The sequence below is a fragment of the Nyctereutes procyonoides genome, unplaced genomic scaffold (genome assembly GCF_905146905.1).
Source record: "Nyctereutes procyonoides isolate TBG_1078 unplaced genomic scaffold, NYPRO_anot_genome, whole genome shotgun sequence".
Lineage (NCBI taxonomy): Eukaryota > Metazoa > Chordata > Mammalia > Carnivora > Canidae > Nyctereutes > Nyctereutes procyonoides.
The window spans coordinates 1069389-1090592 of NW_026575151.1; the positions used below are offsets into that span (position 1 = coordinate 1069389).

The following is a 21204-nucleotide window of genomic DNA, read 5'->3' on the forward strand; positions in this document are numbered from 1 at the left end:
ATAAGATTATTGATGTTCAACTATATTGATGTTTTCTTCTATGAGTTTTTCAGCTCTTGTCCTTTGTCTTTTTTAATTTCCTTTCTTATTGACTAGTAGGAATTCTTTGCGTAGTCTAACTGCCAATCCTGTCAATTGTCCATGTTACTGAAGAGATACTCATGTCTAATCTATAGCTTGTGTTTCTACCTTATTTATGGTGTCTTCTGCATTCAGAAGATCTTTTTCACATTTTTTTTCATTATGGAAATTTTTTTAACTTACCCAAAAGAAGAGAGAGTAGTACATAGTATAATAAATCTTCCATTTATACATCACTCAGCTTTAACAGTAATCAGTATTTTTTTTTCTGGAAATATTTAAATTTTTCTTTAAGTTTTGTACTTTTTATGCATTATCTAAGAAGACCTTCAATAAAGATTTGTTGCTATTATTTCTGTGGCAAACATTCTATAGTTTCTGTCACAGTCTTTCTTTTTGTTATAACATTTGATTTTTAACACTTTTGTTCTTATATGTTACCTTATGCATGGCAATTTCTAATATATACAAAGCATTATGACACCCATGTTAATCTATACCTCCTTCCTGAATAACATGTCCTTTTCATATTCATCACAAGCTATTGAACAGAATTTGTGCTGGCAACATCGTATGTCACCATAGAGCTTGTTGAAAATTGCGTGTGTCCTTATAGGAAGGCTGATCAGTCATATAGGAGATGTCAAAATGTATTCCTGAGTCAGCTGTGCTGGCATTTTTTGTTTTTACAAAATAATTCATGTCATTTCTCCCCCTTATTTCTAGTGTGCCACCTGGGCTTGAAGGCATGAAAGAACAAGACATCTGCAACAAGATAATGGCTAAATTACTAGAAAATTATAATACTCTGTTTGAAATAGAGCATACAGAAAATGATAACCAGAAATATGAAAACCTGGCTAGGCTTATCATAGTAAAAGTAAGTAACTTTGGCATTTAATCTTCAGTATTATATTTTGAATGGAAGATATTTTATTTAAATCATTCTTTACCATAAAAATGTCATGGATATAGAGTATTATTCCTGTGCTTGTTGAATTCTGTTTATGAACATGTTCTCTGTATCAAGTATTTAATTGATCTATATTCTTCTAAGATTGGAGGATAATTGTGAATTGATGTTTCCTTGCTGCTGTTAAAATCATCTCAATATCACTTTCCTAGCCCACTGCTCTGGTCGATTTCTATAGAAACCTGGTGTTACAGCAAGGATATGTGCTTATGGCTGTGTTCAGGAGTGCTTGCTTACTGAGTAGATTGCAAATTCCTGAGGATAATATCATTGCGGTTTTTTTTCTCTCTTGTGTCTGGGACACTTTCAAGTTCAACCTCAGGTTTTAAGTCCCACATATGTAGTTCCTGGCAACTATCATCAGTAAAGGATAATATTTTTATAAGCTATAAAGGAATCCTTGATAATATGATCTCTACCTTTTATTTTAATTGGCTGATAATTTATATAACATATCCTTTACACATTAGGGAAATACATGTAGGTCTCTAAAAAGAGTCTGAGGATAAACCAAATCAAATCTTCCAGGGAAGGCATTTTATTTCTTTCTCATTTATATTGAGGCAAATCATGATGGAATAGATATGAGAGGTTCCCTTAGGTTTCCTGAGACTTAACACATTTACAGACTGCAGTATACTCATTGATTTGTATGGCAATGAATGATAAAACCTAAGCACTTGGTTTGGTCATTGAAGAGGTATTTTCATCTCTTCTTCCAGTTAAGATCATGACTTTGAAGAAGAAATAAAAGGTATTGAGGATCAACTAGCACCCTTCCAAAAATCAAAAGAAGACCAAAATCTAAAAAAAAAAAAAAAAAAAAAAAAAGAAGACCAAAATCTAGGTTTTCTTAGCCAGGGCTTATGTTGTTAATACAACAGACTCCCTATAAGGAATATCATACATCTGAGACGAATGCATTTATCTGGAATCTTGCCAAACTGATAAAGAGAACTCTAAACTAGAGTTTGAGGTAAGGGAAGAATAATGCACAGATAGAATGATAAAATGAGATGAAAGTATAACTTAAGTTGGAGACAATACAGTAGCTGAGAAAATGTGTCAGTGATTCACAAGAGGAAATATGGGGAAAAATACACCAGTTTTGCTACCAAAAAATTAAAAACAATTTTTTTAAATTTTTATTTATTTATGATAGTCACACAGAGAGAGAGAGAGGGAGAGAGGCAGAGACATAGGCAGAGGGAGAAGCAGGCTTCATACACCGGGAGCCCGACGTGGGATTCGATCCTGGGTCTCCAGGATCACGCCCTGGGCCAAAGGCAGGCGCTAAACCACTGCGCCACCCAGGGATCCCTAAAAACAATTTTTAATAGAAAAAAAAATCTATCTTAAATTTGTTCCTTTGGTTCCTATAGTACTTTGCAAAGGTCTCTATTTAAAATATTAAAAAGTAATTGACTTTGTTTCAGCTGTATCTCTGATCAATACTTTTAAACACTTCTATTTTTTAATTAAAGCTAATAAGATAAGATAAGCCTAAAATATAATGAAAATAGAAAAATATGATCTAGGCCAGACAAACTTGCTGAGATACAGGTATTAATGAGAATATGCCAAGAGAAGGTTCTATGCTATGCAAGTAAGATAACACTTGGTATTATATGGAAGGAGTCCCTGCTTGGAAATCATTGAGCTACTAGGTTTAAGTCTGGTGGAGAACTTAGCATGAGCATACAAGATAAAACACACAAACTAATAGTACTATGGGAGTCAAATACTGTTATCTTAGGTAGATAAAGAATATGACTGCTACTGTCCTAATGCAAGTTTCAGATCTGGCCTAGAGGCAGATAAAGATCATGGTTGGAAACTACATTTCTATATTGTGGAAGCATCATTCTACTAAAGCAAAATAGTTGGTGCATTCTTTACTGATCTTGCTAATAGTCTCATCTCAGATGGTGGATTATGCTACAAGGGAATGATGCTCTGGATGTAGTAAGGATGAAATAGAGGCTACAAAAATTATTTTAATGGAATACGATGGTGCCATTTTAGGGTCCATAAAAGTAAAAAACATACTAGCCACAGGTAGGTATGTAAACTTGGATATTGTTTAGAAAGCAGATCTTTTTAATTCCTTAAAATCATAGAAATATTAGATACAAACCAAAAAGGAAGGTAATTAGAAAGGAAATGGGAGGGTCACAATGAAATCAATGACATAGTGAAAAATTGGAAAAATGGAAGGGAACTGAAAAAAACAAGTTCTTATTCTGATCATTTGCATGAGCTCAGCTTTTAGAAGGATGTATACAAGAAACCAGCACAAAACAAGAGATAAGTATGCATGAATAACAGACATATAAATTATGCTGAGAATAAGCTTAAGCTCATGGAAACTACTGTATATCTATAACTACTATATATCTAATTACTTTCTATATCTCAGTATAAAAAAGGGCTTTTAAGGGAAAGAAGTACTAAATGTATCCACTGACATACCTCAGTATACCCCAATGTATGGAACAAAGCCATAAAAGATTGAATGAAACTTCTCACAATATCCTCATGGACTGTATGGAGATTTGGGGTTCAGACAAATCTAAGTTTAGTTTCATTTGGACCAGGATGAAGGACTTTGATTGTGGATTGGCATTTACTTCAGGGCAGGTCTCTACATCTGTTTGTGTTATTTTCAGTATTTTAATCATTGACTTAAATGAGTATATACTTAGCACATTTGCAAGTGAAATATTGGATGGCTGAATATATAGACCAAACAGAATGGTGTGTGTATGTCTGTGTGTGTGTGTATGTGTGTGCAGCCATTTCCCTCTTCTTCCTTGCTTCAAACAAAAAAACCCACCTTATCTGGGCTTGCAGCAAAGTGCCAAGGTCAGATGGGTCCCTTCCACAGCTCTAAGGGATGGATGAATCACAATGGTCTATACTACCATCCTTTTTAGTTATACATATGTATCAAACTGCCTCGGGGTCACTCATACCTGCATGCCCCATGGATTATCTCATCAATTTTTCTTGTCCTTTAAGATCTAATGCTCCACTTGTCTTAATGAATGGCCCACCCATCCGCACAATTGCTCCAGGTTGGTATCCAACAATCACTAAAACCTGTTATTTCTGCCTAAATATCTCTCCAATCTCTTCTCTCTCACTACTACTTCCTCATAGCCTCTCCAGGCAAGAAAATTCTACACATGGCTTATTATCACAATCATGTTGTGACCTAGCCCTAGAGTCAGAAACTCATCATGATAAAGGGTAGTTGGAAGGCAGGCAGCCGGAAGGGAGCCCTGCCCTAAGAAGAAATCACATTTAAAGGATTTTACACCACCCTGGAAGGAGCCCTCCACTTTTTCCCACATGATAGATAGGCAACAAAAACCTGATTGAATAACAGGTGCAGGGAGGGTTAAATGATTAAAATAGCCTGCTAAAAAGCCCATAAAAACCCCCATACTTGGAAACTCCCGTGGCAACTCTCTCAAGTCCCTCCTTCTTTGGGAACCTTATTTCATTTAATAAACCTTGCTTTGCTGCCCATTGCTCAGCCTGGTCTACCTCTTCATTATTCCAAGTGGCATGACCAAGAACTGCAGGCACCGATGGAGGAAAAAAATCCTGCAACAATTGTAGGGCCCCAAAACCTGCATTTTAAAAGGCATCCTTTGTAATTTTAATGATCATCCAGATTTGTGGACTGAGTAATCTGAGACTATTACAATAGCCTTCTTATTTGTTTTCCTGACTCTGGTCTAATCCTTGACTCCCACTTCCCTCTTCTGCCTGAGTTATTCTTTATTATGCCGATTCAAACATGACACTTCTCATCTCAGAATTCTTCAGTGAGTTTTCTTCACCTATCCCTATATTATATAATCCAAATCTTAGCAAGACAAACAAGAGTTTGCATAATTTGAACCCACTTCACTTATTCATATTTCCTTCTCACCACTCCTTCCCATACATTTGATACAGTAAGCAATCTTTGATATGATCATAGAAGCAATGTCATTTTAGGACTCATGTTTGTCAAGCTATGGAACTCAATGCCTGGCATTGAAAATTCCCTGAATTCAGTAGATGGACTCTATTCATTTTACTGAAAATAATGTCCCTGATCACAATTTGTACATAATATGAAAGCAATGTTAATGAGTATTTTCAAAATAATTGAATAAATTTGAAAACATGATAGTTCACAGAGTATTTCATGTCTGCCTTATTTTAAGAAAAAATACTAGATACTTCTAAAGAACAGTTCTAGAAAAAGCAATGAAAATAGAGTAAGAACGCCTATATTTGTAACCTGACTACTCAGCAATATGACTGGATAATTTTTAATATGTTTCCCTTTCCTGTTATTTAAGATTGCAAATATTCTATAAATCTATTGTGGGATTCAAACCATTAATGCTTGTGAAAGTATTTTAAAGCCAGTTAAATAGTTTAGAAATATAAAGTATTAAATTGGGACAAAGGTGATAATACAGGATGAAGAGTAATTGATGAAGACCTTGGCTTACTTTGAAATGATCTAGTCCAGGATACTTCAGTAGATATATTTATCAATAAGCTTAGGGCACAGAGTTTAAAACTCTAATCTAGAATAACACAAAATGGGTTAGAATTTCAGTTTGTGTGATCCTGTGCAAATTATTCAATTTCTCCTTCAACCTTAGTTTCCTCATCTGTAAAATAGATGAAAACTATCACTAATTAATTTAGCTGTTTTTTGTTATGATTAAATGAATAAAAGTAGCAAATTTTCAATAAATTATAGCTTGAAAAGAAATCATTAGTTTCACATCACTTTTATGATATTATCTTACTTCTCTCTACCTGAAAGGGTATCAGTCTTGATAATGGAAGGAAAACAGAGTCAAATGCATAAAAATAAAGTTGACAATCAGATATATTACTCATGACAGAAGAGTCACTGCTTCTAGACATTTCTTACTATTAATTCACTATTACATAGTTTTTATTATGACTATATTAAGTATCCTTCTTGTCTTTGGAAAGACAAGAATTGAATATGATTGTACTTTCAATGGATGGAAAAGTGTGATTTTAGTATTTAAGCGTCTATTCAGATATGTTTTTTGAAAATGAGTTTTTTTTTTAGGTGGAAGTTTTATGAAAGAGTGGAATATTTAAGTGGCTTTATGAAAAATGAGATTTCAACAAGTTGTTGGGGAGAGGAAGTGAACAGGGAAACAGAAAATCTTCCAGGAGAAGAATATGTTTTACTTTATGTATTCTTTGTGTAGTGTGATCAGACATTTCTGACCAGACCAAAGGAAGTAGCCCAAGAGCTACATACCAGAGGAAACCAGTATACAGCTTAACTATGGAGTTAATAATTACAAGAATGGGAGAATGATGAAAGGTTTTAAAAAGAAGATGGATTTAATTTAAGCTACACTTTAGATTTTTAGTATCCTTTTTTGTTGCAAGCAGGAAGTTGGTGTGGCTCTTCAGTGAAACCTTTTTGTAATAAGCTCTCAGGGGAGTAGCCTAATGTCTATTTCTACTCAGTTAACTGTGGCCAGTGCTGCAAAATTAATCATGGCTTGTACAATGCATTCATCAGCCTCATTTCCAGACAGGCCTCTACTGGGGGCCAAGGCAAAAATTAAGAAAAAAGATTCATCTATAAGACTCTTCCTTTGAATCGACTTTCTTATTCTCTGGGGGTGAACTGAGTTCCCTTTAAGGTTTTTGCAGATCCTGCAATGATTTGGGCATATCCACTAGATCTCATTACTTTAATCAAAGGAATTTTGGATAGACCTCTTTGGAGTATGATATTTGGAGAAATCTATAGTCTCCTGAAGGTCTAAGAATGTACATGTTGGCTCCTGGCATTTTAATACACATTCTGCTGCATTTGGCACGTAGTCTTCGTGGTTGGTTCTTTATGGTTATGGCCATTTTTTGCTTAAGGTGCAACTTTCTTTTCTCTTTTTCATTATTTTTGGTGTTAGTAGGCTTCAAGGAAGGAACATAATAGAAGCATCTTTATTTTGCCAAACTGGAAAGTCAAATCTGTATTTCTAAATAACTAGGTTAGGAGAAACATCTTTCAAGTGACATCTAACAGCTGTAGCATAATTTCTCTAGCTTCAGAACAATTCTAGATTCTCTCTTCATAAGAGGATCTAAATCCAAGACTTAGTAAAGTATTTCCCTCATATTTACTCAGGAATTACTTTAAACATCTGGATATTTACATACACAAAATTTGGTGGCTTAAATATGGTTTAAATAATCCACCTTGTAATCTAAGCTGAATTTATTAAATCTAAATAATTACTAAGTGCCTGCTATTTGCAAAGCATTATTCTAGGCACAAGGAATACATCAGTAAGCAATTGACCAAAGTCTCTGCCTTTATGAAGCTTATATTCTAATGAAGATACAATAAATAATAGTCAATAAATAAGAAACTAGCATATCAGATGGTGATAGATTCTGTGGAGAAAAAAAAGGAAAGGGAGAAGTAATGGTAAGATAGGAAAATGTCATTTACTCATTTAAATAGGATGGTCAAATGCTTCATTGATGTGAGGACATTTGAGCAGAGACTTGAAGGAAGGAGCAAGAAGAGAGAAGAACATTCCGTACAAGAGGAGGAGTACAAAGTCCTGAGTTGGGAGCATACTTGTCTGTTTGAGCAGAGCTGAGAAGGCTAGTATGGTTGAATTACATTGAGCAAGGGAAAAAGGTAAAGAAATGAGGCCAAAGAGGCAATAAGACACCAGATCATCGATGCTCTTAAAAGTCCTGGTAAACATTTTGACTTTCATTCTAAAAGTATTTTATTAGATAGTATTGAACAAAAGAGTGCCATGACATGACTTATAAATTAAAAGGGTTACTGTAATTACTAGACAGAGAATAGATGAGAGAGATAGACAGTAGCAGAGAGACCCACTGGGAGCTAATCACAATAGCCTGGTTAAGAAATGATGGTGGCTTGGGCCAGGGTAATGGGTAGTGAGAATGATGGAAAGAGCTGTGAGAAATGGGTTAGGTTATGAAAGAACACAGTGGGAAGTACTAGAGACACCAGTTAGGTTAGAGAGTATTTTAGATGGGAGCAGGCAGGCTAGAAGAGTGGTGGACTGTGAACAGAGTAGATATTTATATTAGTAATTTTGGAGGTGGAGCAGTCTGGAGTGATAAGATTTAGGTTGTGTTCATGAAAATAAGTGAAGTGGAGAAGCAAAAGTCATTGGAAGAAGATGGCTAAAGGTGATGAATAAAGATATTGATGGTTTGTTCTAAATGGCCCTGAATTTACCCAGGAGGATAGCAGAATCTGAGGTAGACAGAAAGATTGTGAGCCTGGTCTGCTTAGTATATACATATTATTTACATATTTTGTAAATATATATATTTAATAGGGCTATTGAGCTCCATATATAATACATAGAATAAAGTGATTAATATGTTGTTTAAAACAATATAGAGTTAGCTAGATGAGTATCACTGTATTCCAAATAAACATCCTGTGAGACTGTCTTTATTAGTATCACTATTGCCCGTTATAGCTTTAGGAATTTCTTTGATATTGGCTTCAGTACATATGTCATTCATGTGTCGTGTTGGACGTTGTCATCATTGGACAAGGAGATCCTTGTCCTTTAAAGCTACATTTGATAATGGAAAATAATCAGTAATCATTTTGAGCCACAGCAGATCACTAAGTTGGGGAGTAGTGATTAAATATTAACTTTTGTGTTTAAAATTGAAACTGGCTATAAAACAATTATGCTGATATTCCTTTGTGACTCATAAGCAAACTCAAAATAGTTTAAAAATGTTCTGAGGGGGAAAAAAAAAGTCCTGAGCAAAAGCAAAATATTAGTGATTCATAGTGACTAGTTTAAGGGAAGTGCTCACTTACCAGTGTGTGGTATGGCAAGTTTGATTACAAAGTTCAGTCTTGTTCCTGTAGTTTATCACATAAACTGATAGGTCACATAAACTTCCTAAATTATTTCCCATGTGTTTTTTATGCTGAAGAACACTGCATGTGTATTTTTATTTTCCATGTAGGGCTACAGTCTAAACAAATTAACTTCAACAACCGTTCTTTTTTTTTTTTTTTTTTTTTTTGTATTTAATACCTACTCTGTGCAAAACTCTGGACTAAGTACTAGGCCTCTTCAGAAAATAAACAAGACCTGTCTGTCCCAAAAGAAACTTACAGTCAATAACAAACACAAAATCAGTGCAAGGGCAAAGGGGCAAAAGGAAGGAGGCTTTATGCTAGGTATTATATTAACTTCTTCCACATATTATCTCATTTATTTCTTACAGTAGCCCTGTGAAGTAGATGGACTTAATTCTACTTTGAACATGAGCAAGTCTAAAGAGTACATTATTCAGGGTCAAGAGCAATTAATGACAGAGTTGGGTTTTTAAACTCACAGTACTGATCTCAGGCCAAGTATAGAAATAACCAAGTCTTAGTTTAAGTTGGAGTATCAGTGCCATGAACATTTATACATTTATTCATTCAATATGTATTGTGCCATGAACATTTATACATTTATTCATTCAGTATGTATTATAGTAATTTAGTGTCAGGGAAGCTTTCTGTTCTGATTCTAGTCCTGTATTTATTCACTACCCCTAACCTCTTCTATAGCCCCTCAAGAACATTCCAAACTGGGTAGCAGTGGAGTTATAAGAAATAAAAAGTGTTTGATGCTTTGTGATTTTGGCTGTGTTATCTTTCTGTGTGGGTGAACTTACATAGTGAAAGTGACTAACTTGTACTCCTCAAAATGTTACCATTTTGGGCACCTGGGAACTCAGAGTTAGCAATAAATTAAAATACATTTGCTCATTTCTGCAGATCAAACCTTTCTTTGGACAGAGAACTGTATATTTTTAGATTGACTCTGAATTTGAAGGCTAAAAAATAGTAAGTGATGTTTAAGAAACAGATAAAATTGAATAATAGAATGTATGACTCAAATAGGCACTTTCTAGTAGTGGCATCTGATTAGATTATCAATGTAAAGTATTAAGTAATAAAAGTAGTAGTAGAAGTTACTGCTTAACTTTGGGTTATTGTGGCTCCAATTTTTAGATCATAGTCACATATTTACAATTCAGATTGCTGTTAATTTCTTTTCCCCAGACAATTTGTTTTGTAGACTGTTTACAGATAAGCACAAGTCTACTTGGGAATCATTGGAATAAATTAGATATATCTGCCAGGTGTTAATTTCCTGCTTTCTTATTATGAAGAATACTTAAGACAGACTAAATTACTTTGCTTATGAAAACATCATTATACTCTGCAACCTTTAAACTACTTACAGTGAGATGGCAATATTTTGGAACTGACACCTCAGAAGTTGCACATTTTATTTTTATTTACCTGTTTATTTGAGAGAGAGGCAGGCAGAGAGAGTGAGTTTTTTTTTATTTTAAAGATTTTATTTATTCATGAGAGACAGAGAGGCAGAGGCATAGACATGGGCAGAGGGAAAAGCAGTCTCCTCATAGGGAGCCCGATGTAGGACTCAATCCTGGAACTCTAGGATCATGCCCTGAGTCAAAGACAGACACTCAACCAACCACTGAGCCACCCAAGCATCTCGAGAGGGAGAATATTAAGCAAGCTCCACACCCAGCATGGAGCCTGAACTGGATCTCATGACCCTGAGATCATGACCTGAGCTGAAATCAAGAGTCAGGTGCCTAACCAACTGAGCCACCCACACAACCCAGATTTAAAATCATTGTATTGTGTGTATTTGGCAAGTAGGGACCCTCCGTAAATGGCAAGTGAATATTTGCAGATTTTCAAAAGATCACTTGAATTTCCTTTAGTACTGAATTTCTGCTATTTTCTTCATTTGGTCTCCTAGGGATAGAAATTACATTTCTGTGAGCCAGGAGTGCCTAGAAAGGAATATCCCTCCAGGGCAGTCCTTAACCAATAATGAATAGCATTGGAGGTATAAATTCCCAGATCCTTTACTCCTTGGTTGAAATAATTCTATTGTGTGTGTTAAAAAGTGTTTCCCAGGGCTTTCCGCTAAGTTTGAGCCTCAAAACTACTGTAAAGCTCTATTAGCTTCATAATGGCACCCTTACTAGCTACCTTATTCCCTCTATTATCACCCATTTCCCTGCTGAACCACTCAAATAAACTACTTGCCCTCAATCCTTGTTGTGGGGTTTAGTCTTGGTCAGGTGGGTTTTAGTCTTGGTCAGGTGGGTAGGAGTCCAACCTACAACATCTCAAATTTTACAAAAATGAAGCCTTCACTTATCCTCCAGGTGCAGTTAATCCCCATCTCCTCTGTTAGCATAAGGTACTTTCTTTCTCCTTAATATTAGAACAAGTCTCGGGGCACCTGGGTAGCTCAGTCTGTTGAGTGTTTGTCTTTGGCTCAGGTTGTGATCTCAGGGTTGAGCCCTTGAGCCCTGTATCAGGCTGCCTGCTCAGTGGAGAATCTGCTGGAGATTCTCTTTCTCACTGTTCCTCCCTCCCTCCCTGCCTCCCTCTGTCCTTCCCCTCCCCCTATCCCAGCTTGTGCTTGCTCTCTCTCTCTCCCTCTCTCTCTCTCTCTCTCCCTCTCAAATAAATAAATTGAAAAATCTTAAAAAAAAAAAAAAGCCAAGTCTTACAGTTTGCCTTGAGTGAATTGCTGTTTTCTCTTGTATTGTAAGTTCGTATTGTATTATAAGTTCTTCAAGGGTCAGAACGATCTCTCTTATTTAGTTATCCTTCTGCTTTTCTCTAAAAGTGGTAGAGTAACTTGCATTCTTATGTGTTACAAAACACTTCTTCTAGTTACTTATATTTACTCAAGTCTTTTGAATTGCATCATGTACACCTAAGTAAAAGCTAACTCAAATTTATTCTAGAAAAGTCATGTAACTATTCTGGGAATTAGTATTGGTTCACATTTCTAGAGTACAGAATAAAAATTTGCTTAATAGAACGCCATCTAACTGATTTGCCAGATTCATCAATTCTCTGCATTTGCTTTTAAAGCATACTAACTGCTGTCCATGGCAACTCTGAAGGCTTGTGGCTAATTAGCTATTCTCTTGCATACTTTGTTCATTACCAGTTTTAGTTTGTACTAACCAAGACTTGTTTGTCCTTTTCCAAAACTATTCATGCCAGTCTATTGTTTGTGGTACCTATATAATTTAATTAGGCAAACGCAATGTTAATACAACACCATAATTATTTGTAGGAAAATAGTGTCAAAGTGATTAATACGAGCTTATTTAACAGATTGTGAAATCATGGGGGCTTACTACAATCCAAGGTTATTTCTCACTCCACATGCAGTGAGTTGAGCAACTCTCCTCCATTTTGTCGAGACCATCTTCCAAAGTTGTGTCAGCAGGAAAAGAAGGAGTTGAGAATAATATAGAATAGTCTTATGACTACACATGGAAGTGGCTTAACATACTTCTTACATTTCTTTTAGCAGATTTAGTCTTATTGCTTCCAACCTAACTGTAAGGGAGGCTAGAAATGTAGTCTTTCTAGTGCATAAGGAGGGGACATCGAGGACACAAAGAGATGGTATTGTGTACCTAAAGAATTGTTTCTGTTGTAAAAAATAAGTTGAAAAATTGGAGAGACTCGATAAGGTTAAAGGCTTTATATTTTTACTCCAAATAAGTGATACATTATGATTATGGTTTATACAAGGAAGAAGGTGTGGAATTCCAAGCTCTTGGACATTCTCAAATGCCCACATCAAAAAACTGGAAAATAAATGAACATTGAAGACTTTTAAAGTAAATAAAATACTGTATGATTTGTATATATCATTTTTAAATATTCCTGTTTTAGTTTACTTTTGGGGTTACCTAACCTGCAACTTTTCCTTATTTAATTAGATAGGAAGAGGTCTTCTAGAGAGCCAGTATTTTATACAGTTAATAGTTGGCATCTGGAGATAGACTGCTTAGTTTCAAATTCCATTTCTGCCACTTACTGGGTAAGTGACCTTAGACAAGCTACTTTTACTTTCCATACCTCAGTTTCTGTATATAAGAAATTTAGATAGCAGAAGTATATATTTTGTAGGGTTATTTTGAGGGTCAAATGAATAAATGTATATTAAGCACTTAGAAAAATGCCATACATGTAGTAAGCACTATATAGGTGATAGCCAGTATTATATTTTGATTGTCATCATCATCATTTTAAGGTTTGATTCCACAGTTTTCTGCTGAGTGACCACACTGTATGTGACACTATAAGTAAATACTTGTATGACTTAAAGTGTTTTGATTGAAAACAACACAAAAAAGCAACTGTGGCTAAAATCAGACTAGAAAAAGTAAAAGAATTGTTTGAAAGTACATGGGGTAATTCACACAATAGAAAGTAAAGCTGAGCACATGAGCAAGATGGTGGTGTGGGGGCCCTGGCCCTGGTTTGCCCACAAAAACGATGATTCGACAACTACTAATGGATGAAAATAACTCGGAAAGCTTCCAGGTATAGGAGAGAAGCTCCATCAACCAAGTAAAGCACAAAACCCAAGAACGGCCACATACATAAGTGTAAGAAGCTGTTTACCTGTGTCAGCTTATTCCATGGACCACAGCCATCTCTGGCACACTTTACTTTCCTATAGTTAGAGTTTGCTTCTTTTTAAATTGTGTATCCATTAATAAATTATCTTTTAACTTTTAGGATAAGAAGTAATTTACATATCACTATTATAATGTAACATTATTCTGCATTTGTCTATATTTTTACTTTTGCAATGAAATTTATACTTCTTTGTTTACCGTGGTTTGTTTGGTTTGGTTTTAGTGTTTTGGTTTTTTTTTTACAGATTTTATTAGAAGGACAATGTGTGGGTAAGTAGAGGTACGAGCAGAGAGAGAGGGGGAAAAAACACTGTAAGTCATAAAATCTCTAAGAGAAAGTCATATGATAATGATAAAATGGTCAGTTCAACAGGAGAATTTAACAATTCTAAATACCAAACATTAGAGGACCTAAATATATCAAGCAAATACTTACTTATGGATCTAAAGAGAGAAAATGACAGCAATACAATAACACTAGAAGACTTCAATCCCACTTTTAATAATGGAATATCCAGACAAAAATTAATAAACAGCTCACTTAAAGAACATTATAGACCAAATATACCAATCAGACATGTTCAGGAGATTCAATCCAACAACAGAAGAATATGCATTCTTCTTAAGTGCACACAGAACATTCTCCTGGATAGATCATATCTTAGATGACACTACAAATCTTAGCAAATTTAAGATTGAAATCATCCCAGGTATCTTTTCAGCTTCAGTTGAATGAAGCTAGGAATCCATAGCAGTAAGAAAGTGGGAGAATTTACAAATATTTGGAAACTAAACAATACACTCTTGAACAGCACTGCGCCACAGAGGAAATCAAAAGAGAATTTACAAATTCTCTTTTATTTGTCTTAAGACAAATAAAAACAAAAACACAACTTACCAAAACTTATAAAATGCTACAAAAAATGAAGTAGGAACGTTAAGATGCTCAGGAGAGAAGTTTATTGCGATAAATGCTTACATTAGAAAACCAAATTTCTCAAACATCCTAACTTTACAATCAAGGAACTGGGAAAAGAAGAAAAATACAGTAAGCCCAAAATTACCAGAAGAAAGGAAATAATAAAGATTAGATCACAAATAACGGAAAACAAAAACTAAGTTTTGTGTGAAAAGGAAAAAAAATTCAACAAACCCGTAACTAGACTAAGTAATTTTTTTTGGATATGACAGCAAAAGCACAGACGACAAAAGCAAAAATGAATGAGACTACATCAAACTAAAACACAAACTTTGAGGGCACCTGGATGGCTCAGTGGTTGAGAGTCTGCCTTTGATTCAGGGCATGATCCCAAGGTCCTGAGATTGAGTCTCCACAGGGAGTCTGCTTCTCCCTCTGCCTGTGTCTCTGCCTTTCTTTGTCTCTCATGAATAAATAAAATCTTTGAAAATAAAAAAAAATAAACTTTGTAATATTCTGCACAACAAGGGAAACCATCAACAAAATGAAGAGGCAGCTTACAGAATGGGAGAGAATATCTGCAAACCATGTTGTTTGTTCAATAAGAGGTTATTGTAAAACCTCATAATTCAATAGAAAAAAAAAAGAAAGAAAAATTAAGGCAAAGGGCCCTAATAGACATTTTTCCAAAGAAAATACAAATGGCCAACAGGTACATGAAAAAGTGCTCAACATCAGTAATCATCAAGGAAATGTAAATCAAAATCACAAGATATTATCTCACATCTGTTAGAATGGCTATTATCAAGAAGATGAGATGAAAAATGTACATGAGGGTGTGGAAATAAAGGGAACCCTTGTACTATGTTGATGGAAATGTAGATTGGTTTAGCCATTATGGGAAATTATGTACAGGTTCATCAATAAATAAAAATAGAACTACCATATGATCCAGCAATTCTGCTTCTAGGTACATATCCAAGGAAATGAAATCAGTGTCCCAAAGGGATATCTGCATTCCTATATTCATTGTAGCATTATTCACAATAGCCAAGAATGGGAAATATGTAAATGCCCATTGACAGATGAATGGATAAATAAAATATGATGTATGTATCTACAATGGAATATTGTTCAGTGATAAAAAAAAAAGAAAGAAATCCTCTCATTTGTGACAACATGGATGAACCTGGAGGACTTTATGCTACATGAAGTAAGCCAGTCATACAATGGTAAATACTGTATGATCTTACTTATATGTGGAAATCTTTAAAAGTTGAACTCCTGGAAGCTGAGAATAGATTGGTGGTTGATAGTAGTTGGTAGGGGGGACATGCAGAAGTGTGGTTAAGGGGTACAGAGTTTCAGGTTTTGCAAGATAAGTTCTGGAAATCTAATATACAACAATGTGAAGTTGGTCAGAGACACTTTGAAGCACTGTAATCAGTAGGAGAAGAAGGGTAATGTCCTTTAACTGTCTTCCCTTAAAGAAGGGAAAATGAATGCCAGATATGCAAAACAATGGTAATCCCCTTTGGTGCTATAAGGGGCAGAAAAGATTGAAATACCCTGTGCATGTTAACGTCAGGGATGAGGGATGGGACAAGCATATAAGTAACTGGCACAAGCAACAAGTGATCCAGGTTATAATGTATGTGTGGAGCAGATAAGATGAAAAGAGTGGGCTGAAGGGCTTTGGATGTTAGAAATAAGAGTTTAAATTTGTTCTGGTAGATGGAAGGAACTAAAACTTGTCAGGACAGGAGTGACTTACATTGGAGTTCTAAATTAGAAAATTTGACATCCGTGGATTGGATAAACTGAAGAACAGAAGAATCAGATGAGATTGTTTTTGTTTGATCAGTCTGTTCATTCAGCAAGCATTTATTGCATGCCAGCTATGCAACCAGAAAGTATTCTATGGGCTGAAGAAAAAGCAGCGAATTAAAAAATAATAATAATAATCTCTGCTCTTATGGAGTTTGCCGTTAGGCCAGGGTTAACAGTACACAAGAAGAAAACGAATATGCCATTTGATGATAGATTCTGCAAGAAAATTAAACCATGATAAGAACTTGACATTAATGGTATATGAAAGAAGAGGGAAGTTCAGAGCACTCTTTTATACAGAAAAGTGAAGAAGGAAGGTCCCTCTGAGCTAGCATTTGAACAGAGATCAAACGATGTGGTGAAGCAAGCCATGGAAATTTCTGGGGCAAGAGAGCAATCCAGGCAGATGGAACAGCAAGTGAAAAGGCCCTGAGTCTCACACTTGCTGGCTTGCCTATGATGGTCAATCACTATTCAGATCCCTCTGTATAGCAATGAAAAGTAGAACTTCTACAAATCAAGACTATGAACGAAGAAAGCATGGTGGGCTAGATTATCAAAGAAAAGCACAGATGTTAAGACTAGGTCTGAAATCACCACAGTAACATAAGATATTAAACCAATCTTAAACCAATAAATACTATGGTAAAAATAAAGCAGTTGCTAGTACCTGGTGGAAGTTGTTTCTGATGAGAGCTTTTCCAAGGAGGTGACAGAGGAGCTACAGAAAACTCTATATTAGATTGTAATATTAAGACCTACTGTCCAAACACTAATGCTTAATGATGTATAAAATGATCTTTGATTTAACCAATTTTTGTTACAATTCCATGCTCATTCCTGTTTTAAGTTGAAATGACTTGCCATTTTCCATAAAGCAAATTTTATTATACATAAAAGACAAGTAAGATTATACCTGTGAATACCGAATACTGTAGATGCAGTTTACAAAGTAAATATATTAAGTTCAAAATATATCCAGACTTTGACTACTTCCCACTTCCTCTAGTTTATTTCCCTGATCCAAGCCAGAGAATCAGATTTCTTCCCAAATTTATACATAGTAAAGGTCTAGAAAGTAGAAAGTGCTATTTTCTTATTCAATTTGTTCTGTTTATTTATGTAAAGGTAATACCCTTTTGCTTTTGAGTTTTAAGAAAACATCTTTTTATTTTTACAAATTAAGATTCATTTTGCAGATGGAGATAAATCACAGAGAAGAGTTTTATGGCATTGTAAAGAGTGGTCTGTAATCTGCCAGTCACATTAGTTGGATTCTGGTTATGTGCAAAGTAGCACTGTTCTGTATGCTCTTTCCAATAGGAGGCCTCAGGCACAGGGTATTACCTCAACTTGTGATCTTATTAACATTGCTGTCTAAACCTGTAATCATATCAGTATTGTTCTCTGTCATCTGCTCTCCTTGTCACTGAATCTAACCAAAACACCTGTTATAGGTTAGACCCAAACACACCAAATGCAGCTTTCTGACAGCTACCTCCCTATCATAATAGCTTATTTTCAGCCTACCTTAACCCATCATTATATTATCAGGTAACATATTATTATCTGATTCCTAATACCATAGAAGTCCACCACATTTCTTTAATGGTTGGAAATTAATACTAATGGGATGAGAGATATAGGAGTCGACATTGTTACATTTATTCACTTGACAAATACATATTAAATACTAACTAGATGTTGAGAATATATCGATCAAATCCTTGCCCTCATGAACCTCAAAGTCTACTGGGAGTGATAGACAAAAATAAATAAAATTTTAAATTACAAATTTGAGTAAGTATTACAATTAGAAAGCAGGTTAATTAGAGAAGAGCATTGTAGGGGGTAGCCACTTAAGATAGAATTATTAAAGATCTCTCTGAGGAGGTGACAGAGGAGCCAAAGGATAAGAATGCAGCAGCATGCTAAAAAAAATAATAAATAAAGGGTGAATACTTGAAGGTAGGAAGGGACTTGGGAGTATTTGAAGAATAGAAAAGAAGGTTAATGTGGCTGAGGCATAGTGAGGGAGAGGGCAAATAGTATAAGATGAGGTTGGAGAAGTAGGAAGAGCTGGATCAGGGCTGTGCTTAGCAAAGAGTTTAGATTTTAGTCCAGGAACAATGATAAGACCTTGATAGAGGAGTGACATCATCCCATTTACATATACAAACTTGTAGAAGACATGATGATTGAAATAATTTAGGTGACCAATGATGGTTATGACGGGGTGGCTTTGTACATCCAATTGCTTAAATCCCAGTTTATTTTGGAGATAGTGCTGGCTGCACTTGATCATCGGTTTGATGTGGGAGAAATGGGAAAGGGATGAATTAAGGTAGATTAAGATGTTGGTTTGAGCAACTGGGTGCCATCTACTACTTAAGGGAACACTCAAGGGCTGACAGATGGTTTTTTGCTGATAAAGTCTAAGCTTAGGTTTGGACATACTAATTTAGAAGCTTATTAAACAGCCAAGTAGAGTTTTCAAGTAGGCAGTTAGATGAAAGTGATGCGAACTCAGGAGAAACATCAAAGACAAATGGAATTTGGAAGTCATTACTGTATTGTTTGATTTAAAAGCCATGAATGTGGTTGAGATCATTGTATCATTTGGGAAAGGAGGTCTAATCTATATCAACTCCTGAGTTATTCCAACTTCATTCATTTATTCAACATGTATTTATTGAGTTCCAACTATACTAGGCACTTTTCAATGGCATTGTAGTCACAGTAGTTAGTAAAGGAAACCAATTATTTGCTTTCATAGAACTTCTGTATAGTTAATGATACAGAAAACAAACTGATAAGCAATAGATATGTAACTCTATTGTATAGAGAAGCAGCAATGAAGGAGACTACATAGAGTTGATCAGTGAGATAGGAATTTTTTTTTCCCCTACCAGTGATGTCCTGGCAGCTAATGGAAGGGAGCAGTTCAAGAATGTTACCTGGACCAGATGTTGCTAAGAACCTGAGTAAGATGGAAACTAAGCTGGGATTGTTTCCTCACTTTCTGCAGAATAATGACAAGAAACAAAACAGAACAGATTTGAGGGCTTTGAAAATAAAGTAGAGATAGTGAATGATAACAGCTGTTTTGAAGGAAGTTACTATAAAGGAAAGCCAAGAAATGGACCATAACTAACAGAAGAAATGAGATTAAAGAAGTATTGTTTTAAAAACAAACCAAAAAGATACAATTCCAGACCATGCGTGTGATTAATGGGTGCGATCCCATTAAGAGAGGGAATGAGAGGATAATTGAGGGAGTGAAATCCTTGAGAAAATAAGAGGAGATAAGATCCCTGGGGATGCATGGAGGGAATGGCTGATAGGATCAGCATCTTATCTTTCACTGTAACTGGAGGGAAGGCAGAAAGGATGGAATGTTTGCAGACAGGTTTATAAATTTGATGGTGGTGCAGTGTCATCTATTCCAGTGCTTCTGTTTTCCCAATGATCTATGAAGTCAGAATGGAAGGAAAGGAATTTGAGAAAAGAGAAGACATGAAATGTCATGTTGGAGGGTATAAAGTCAAGTTACTAAAGAAGTATAGCAAAATTGCCGTGCTTTAGAGAGGACTCACTCAAGATTTATGGTGATAAATTTAACATGAAACAGTCAACAGTTCAATACTTTTTGACAAACAGTCAAAAAGTTCGATACTTTTTCCCCAATCACTTTCATTTGCTTAATTCCCAGCACAAAGAAGGCATATAGCTGGATTCGTCCAAGGTTGCACTTTTTTGAGATGAATACAATGATTAAAAACAGGATGAAGAAAATTAAGTGTATTAGCAAAGAAATGAAGACTCATGAAATGTAAGCTGATTAAGGAAAGAATTGAAGACAGGAAGAATGCCCAGGACATTGTGAAAGGTTACGAAAGGGATATTACTCATTCATTTGGTGTACCCATTCACTTCAACAATTAAGCCCCTACTAGGTGCCAAACCTAGTTCTAGACCCTGTGGATCTATTCATGAGCAAGACTGACCCCATCCTCTCACAGAAGTAGGGTGAGATGGACAAAGAATTAGACCAAGTATTTTCTTTTAACTTTTTTTCTAAATGGTTGATCCACAATGTTAGTTTCAAGCATACAACATAGTGATTCGACATGTTTATACACTATGCTGGGCTTACAAGTATAGCTACTGTGTGTCCCCATATTACGGTATCATTGACTATATTCCTTATGATGGATGAGCCTTTTATTCCCATTTATTCCATAACTACAAGCCTGTTATCTCCCATGTCCCTTCCCCTACTTTGCCCAACCACACATCCCCTCCCCTCTGGCAACCATCAGTTTTAAAATCAGTAAGTATTAAAGTCAGATTTTGCTGATGGCTATGAAGAAATACAGAGTAGAGAGAAAGAGAGCATTAAGTAGAAGGAGAGAGCAGTGGCGATTTAGATAAGGTGTTCCAGGAAGGGAATCCTCTTTAGTGAAATTGAAGAAAGACCTAGATGAAACGAGCAAATAAACCTGTGAATAACTGTGGGAGTAGTGTGCTTTGCTGAAGAAATATTGAGTGCTTTACCATTTTTTAATGTCATCAGTAGTTGAATAGTAAGGCCAACAAAGCTGTGATAAAGTAGTTTTTCCATCCCTATTATATTTTTAAATGGTGTTTTCAGAATACCAAAGTGACACAGCTGGTTTAAGCAATTATTTGTTGCACAAATGTCATTAAAGTGAGCAATCAATTCAGTTAAGTCTCATTTAAGCAGATGAAATGTTTAGATATAAATATACCCTGTAATCAGGTCTGCTGTGTTTATCATTACCTT

At 35.3% G+C, this 21204-nt stretch overlaps 1 protein-coding gene across 6 annotated transcripts in view; it reads left to right on the forward strand.

The window, feature by feature from the left end:
• The window catches only part of FAM13A (family with sequence similarity 13 member A), a 310890-nt gene that overhangs the window by 106408 nt on the left and 183278 nt on the right, over nucleotides 1–21204 (forward strand). For all 6 annotated transcript variants that reach the window (XM_055312970.1, XM_055312972.1, XM_055312971.1 and 3 more), the window contains one exon: nucleotides 808–961. In XM_055312970.1, coding sequence (XP_055168945.1) covers nucleotides 808–961 — 154 coding nt within the window. The remainder of the gene's footprint in view (nucleotides 1–807; nucleotides 962–21204) is intronic.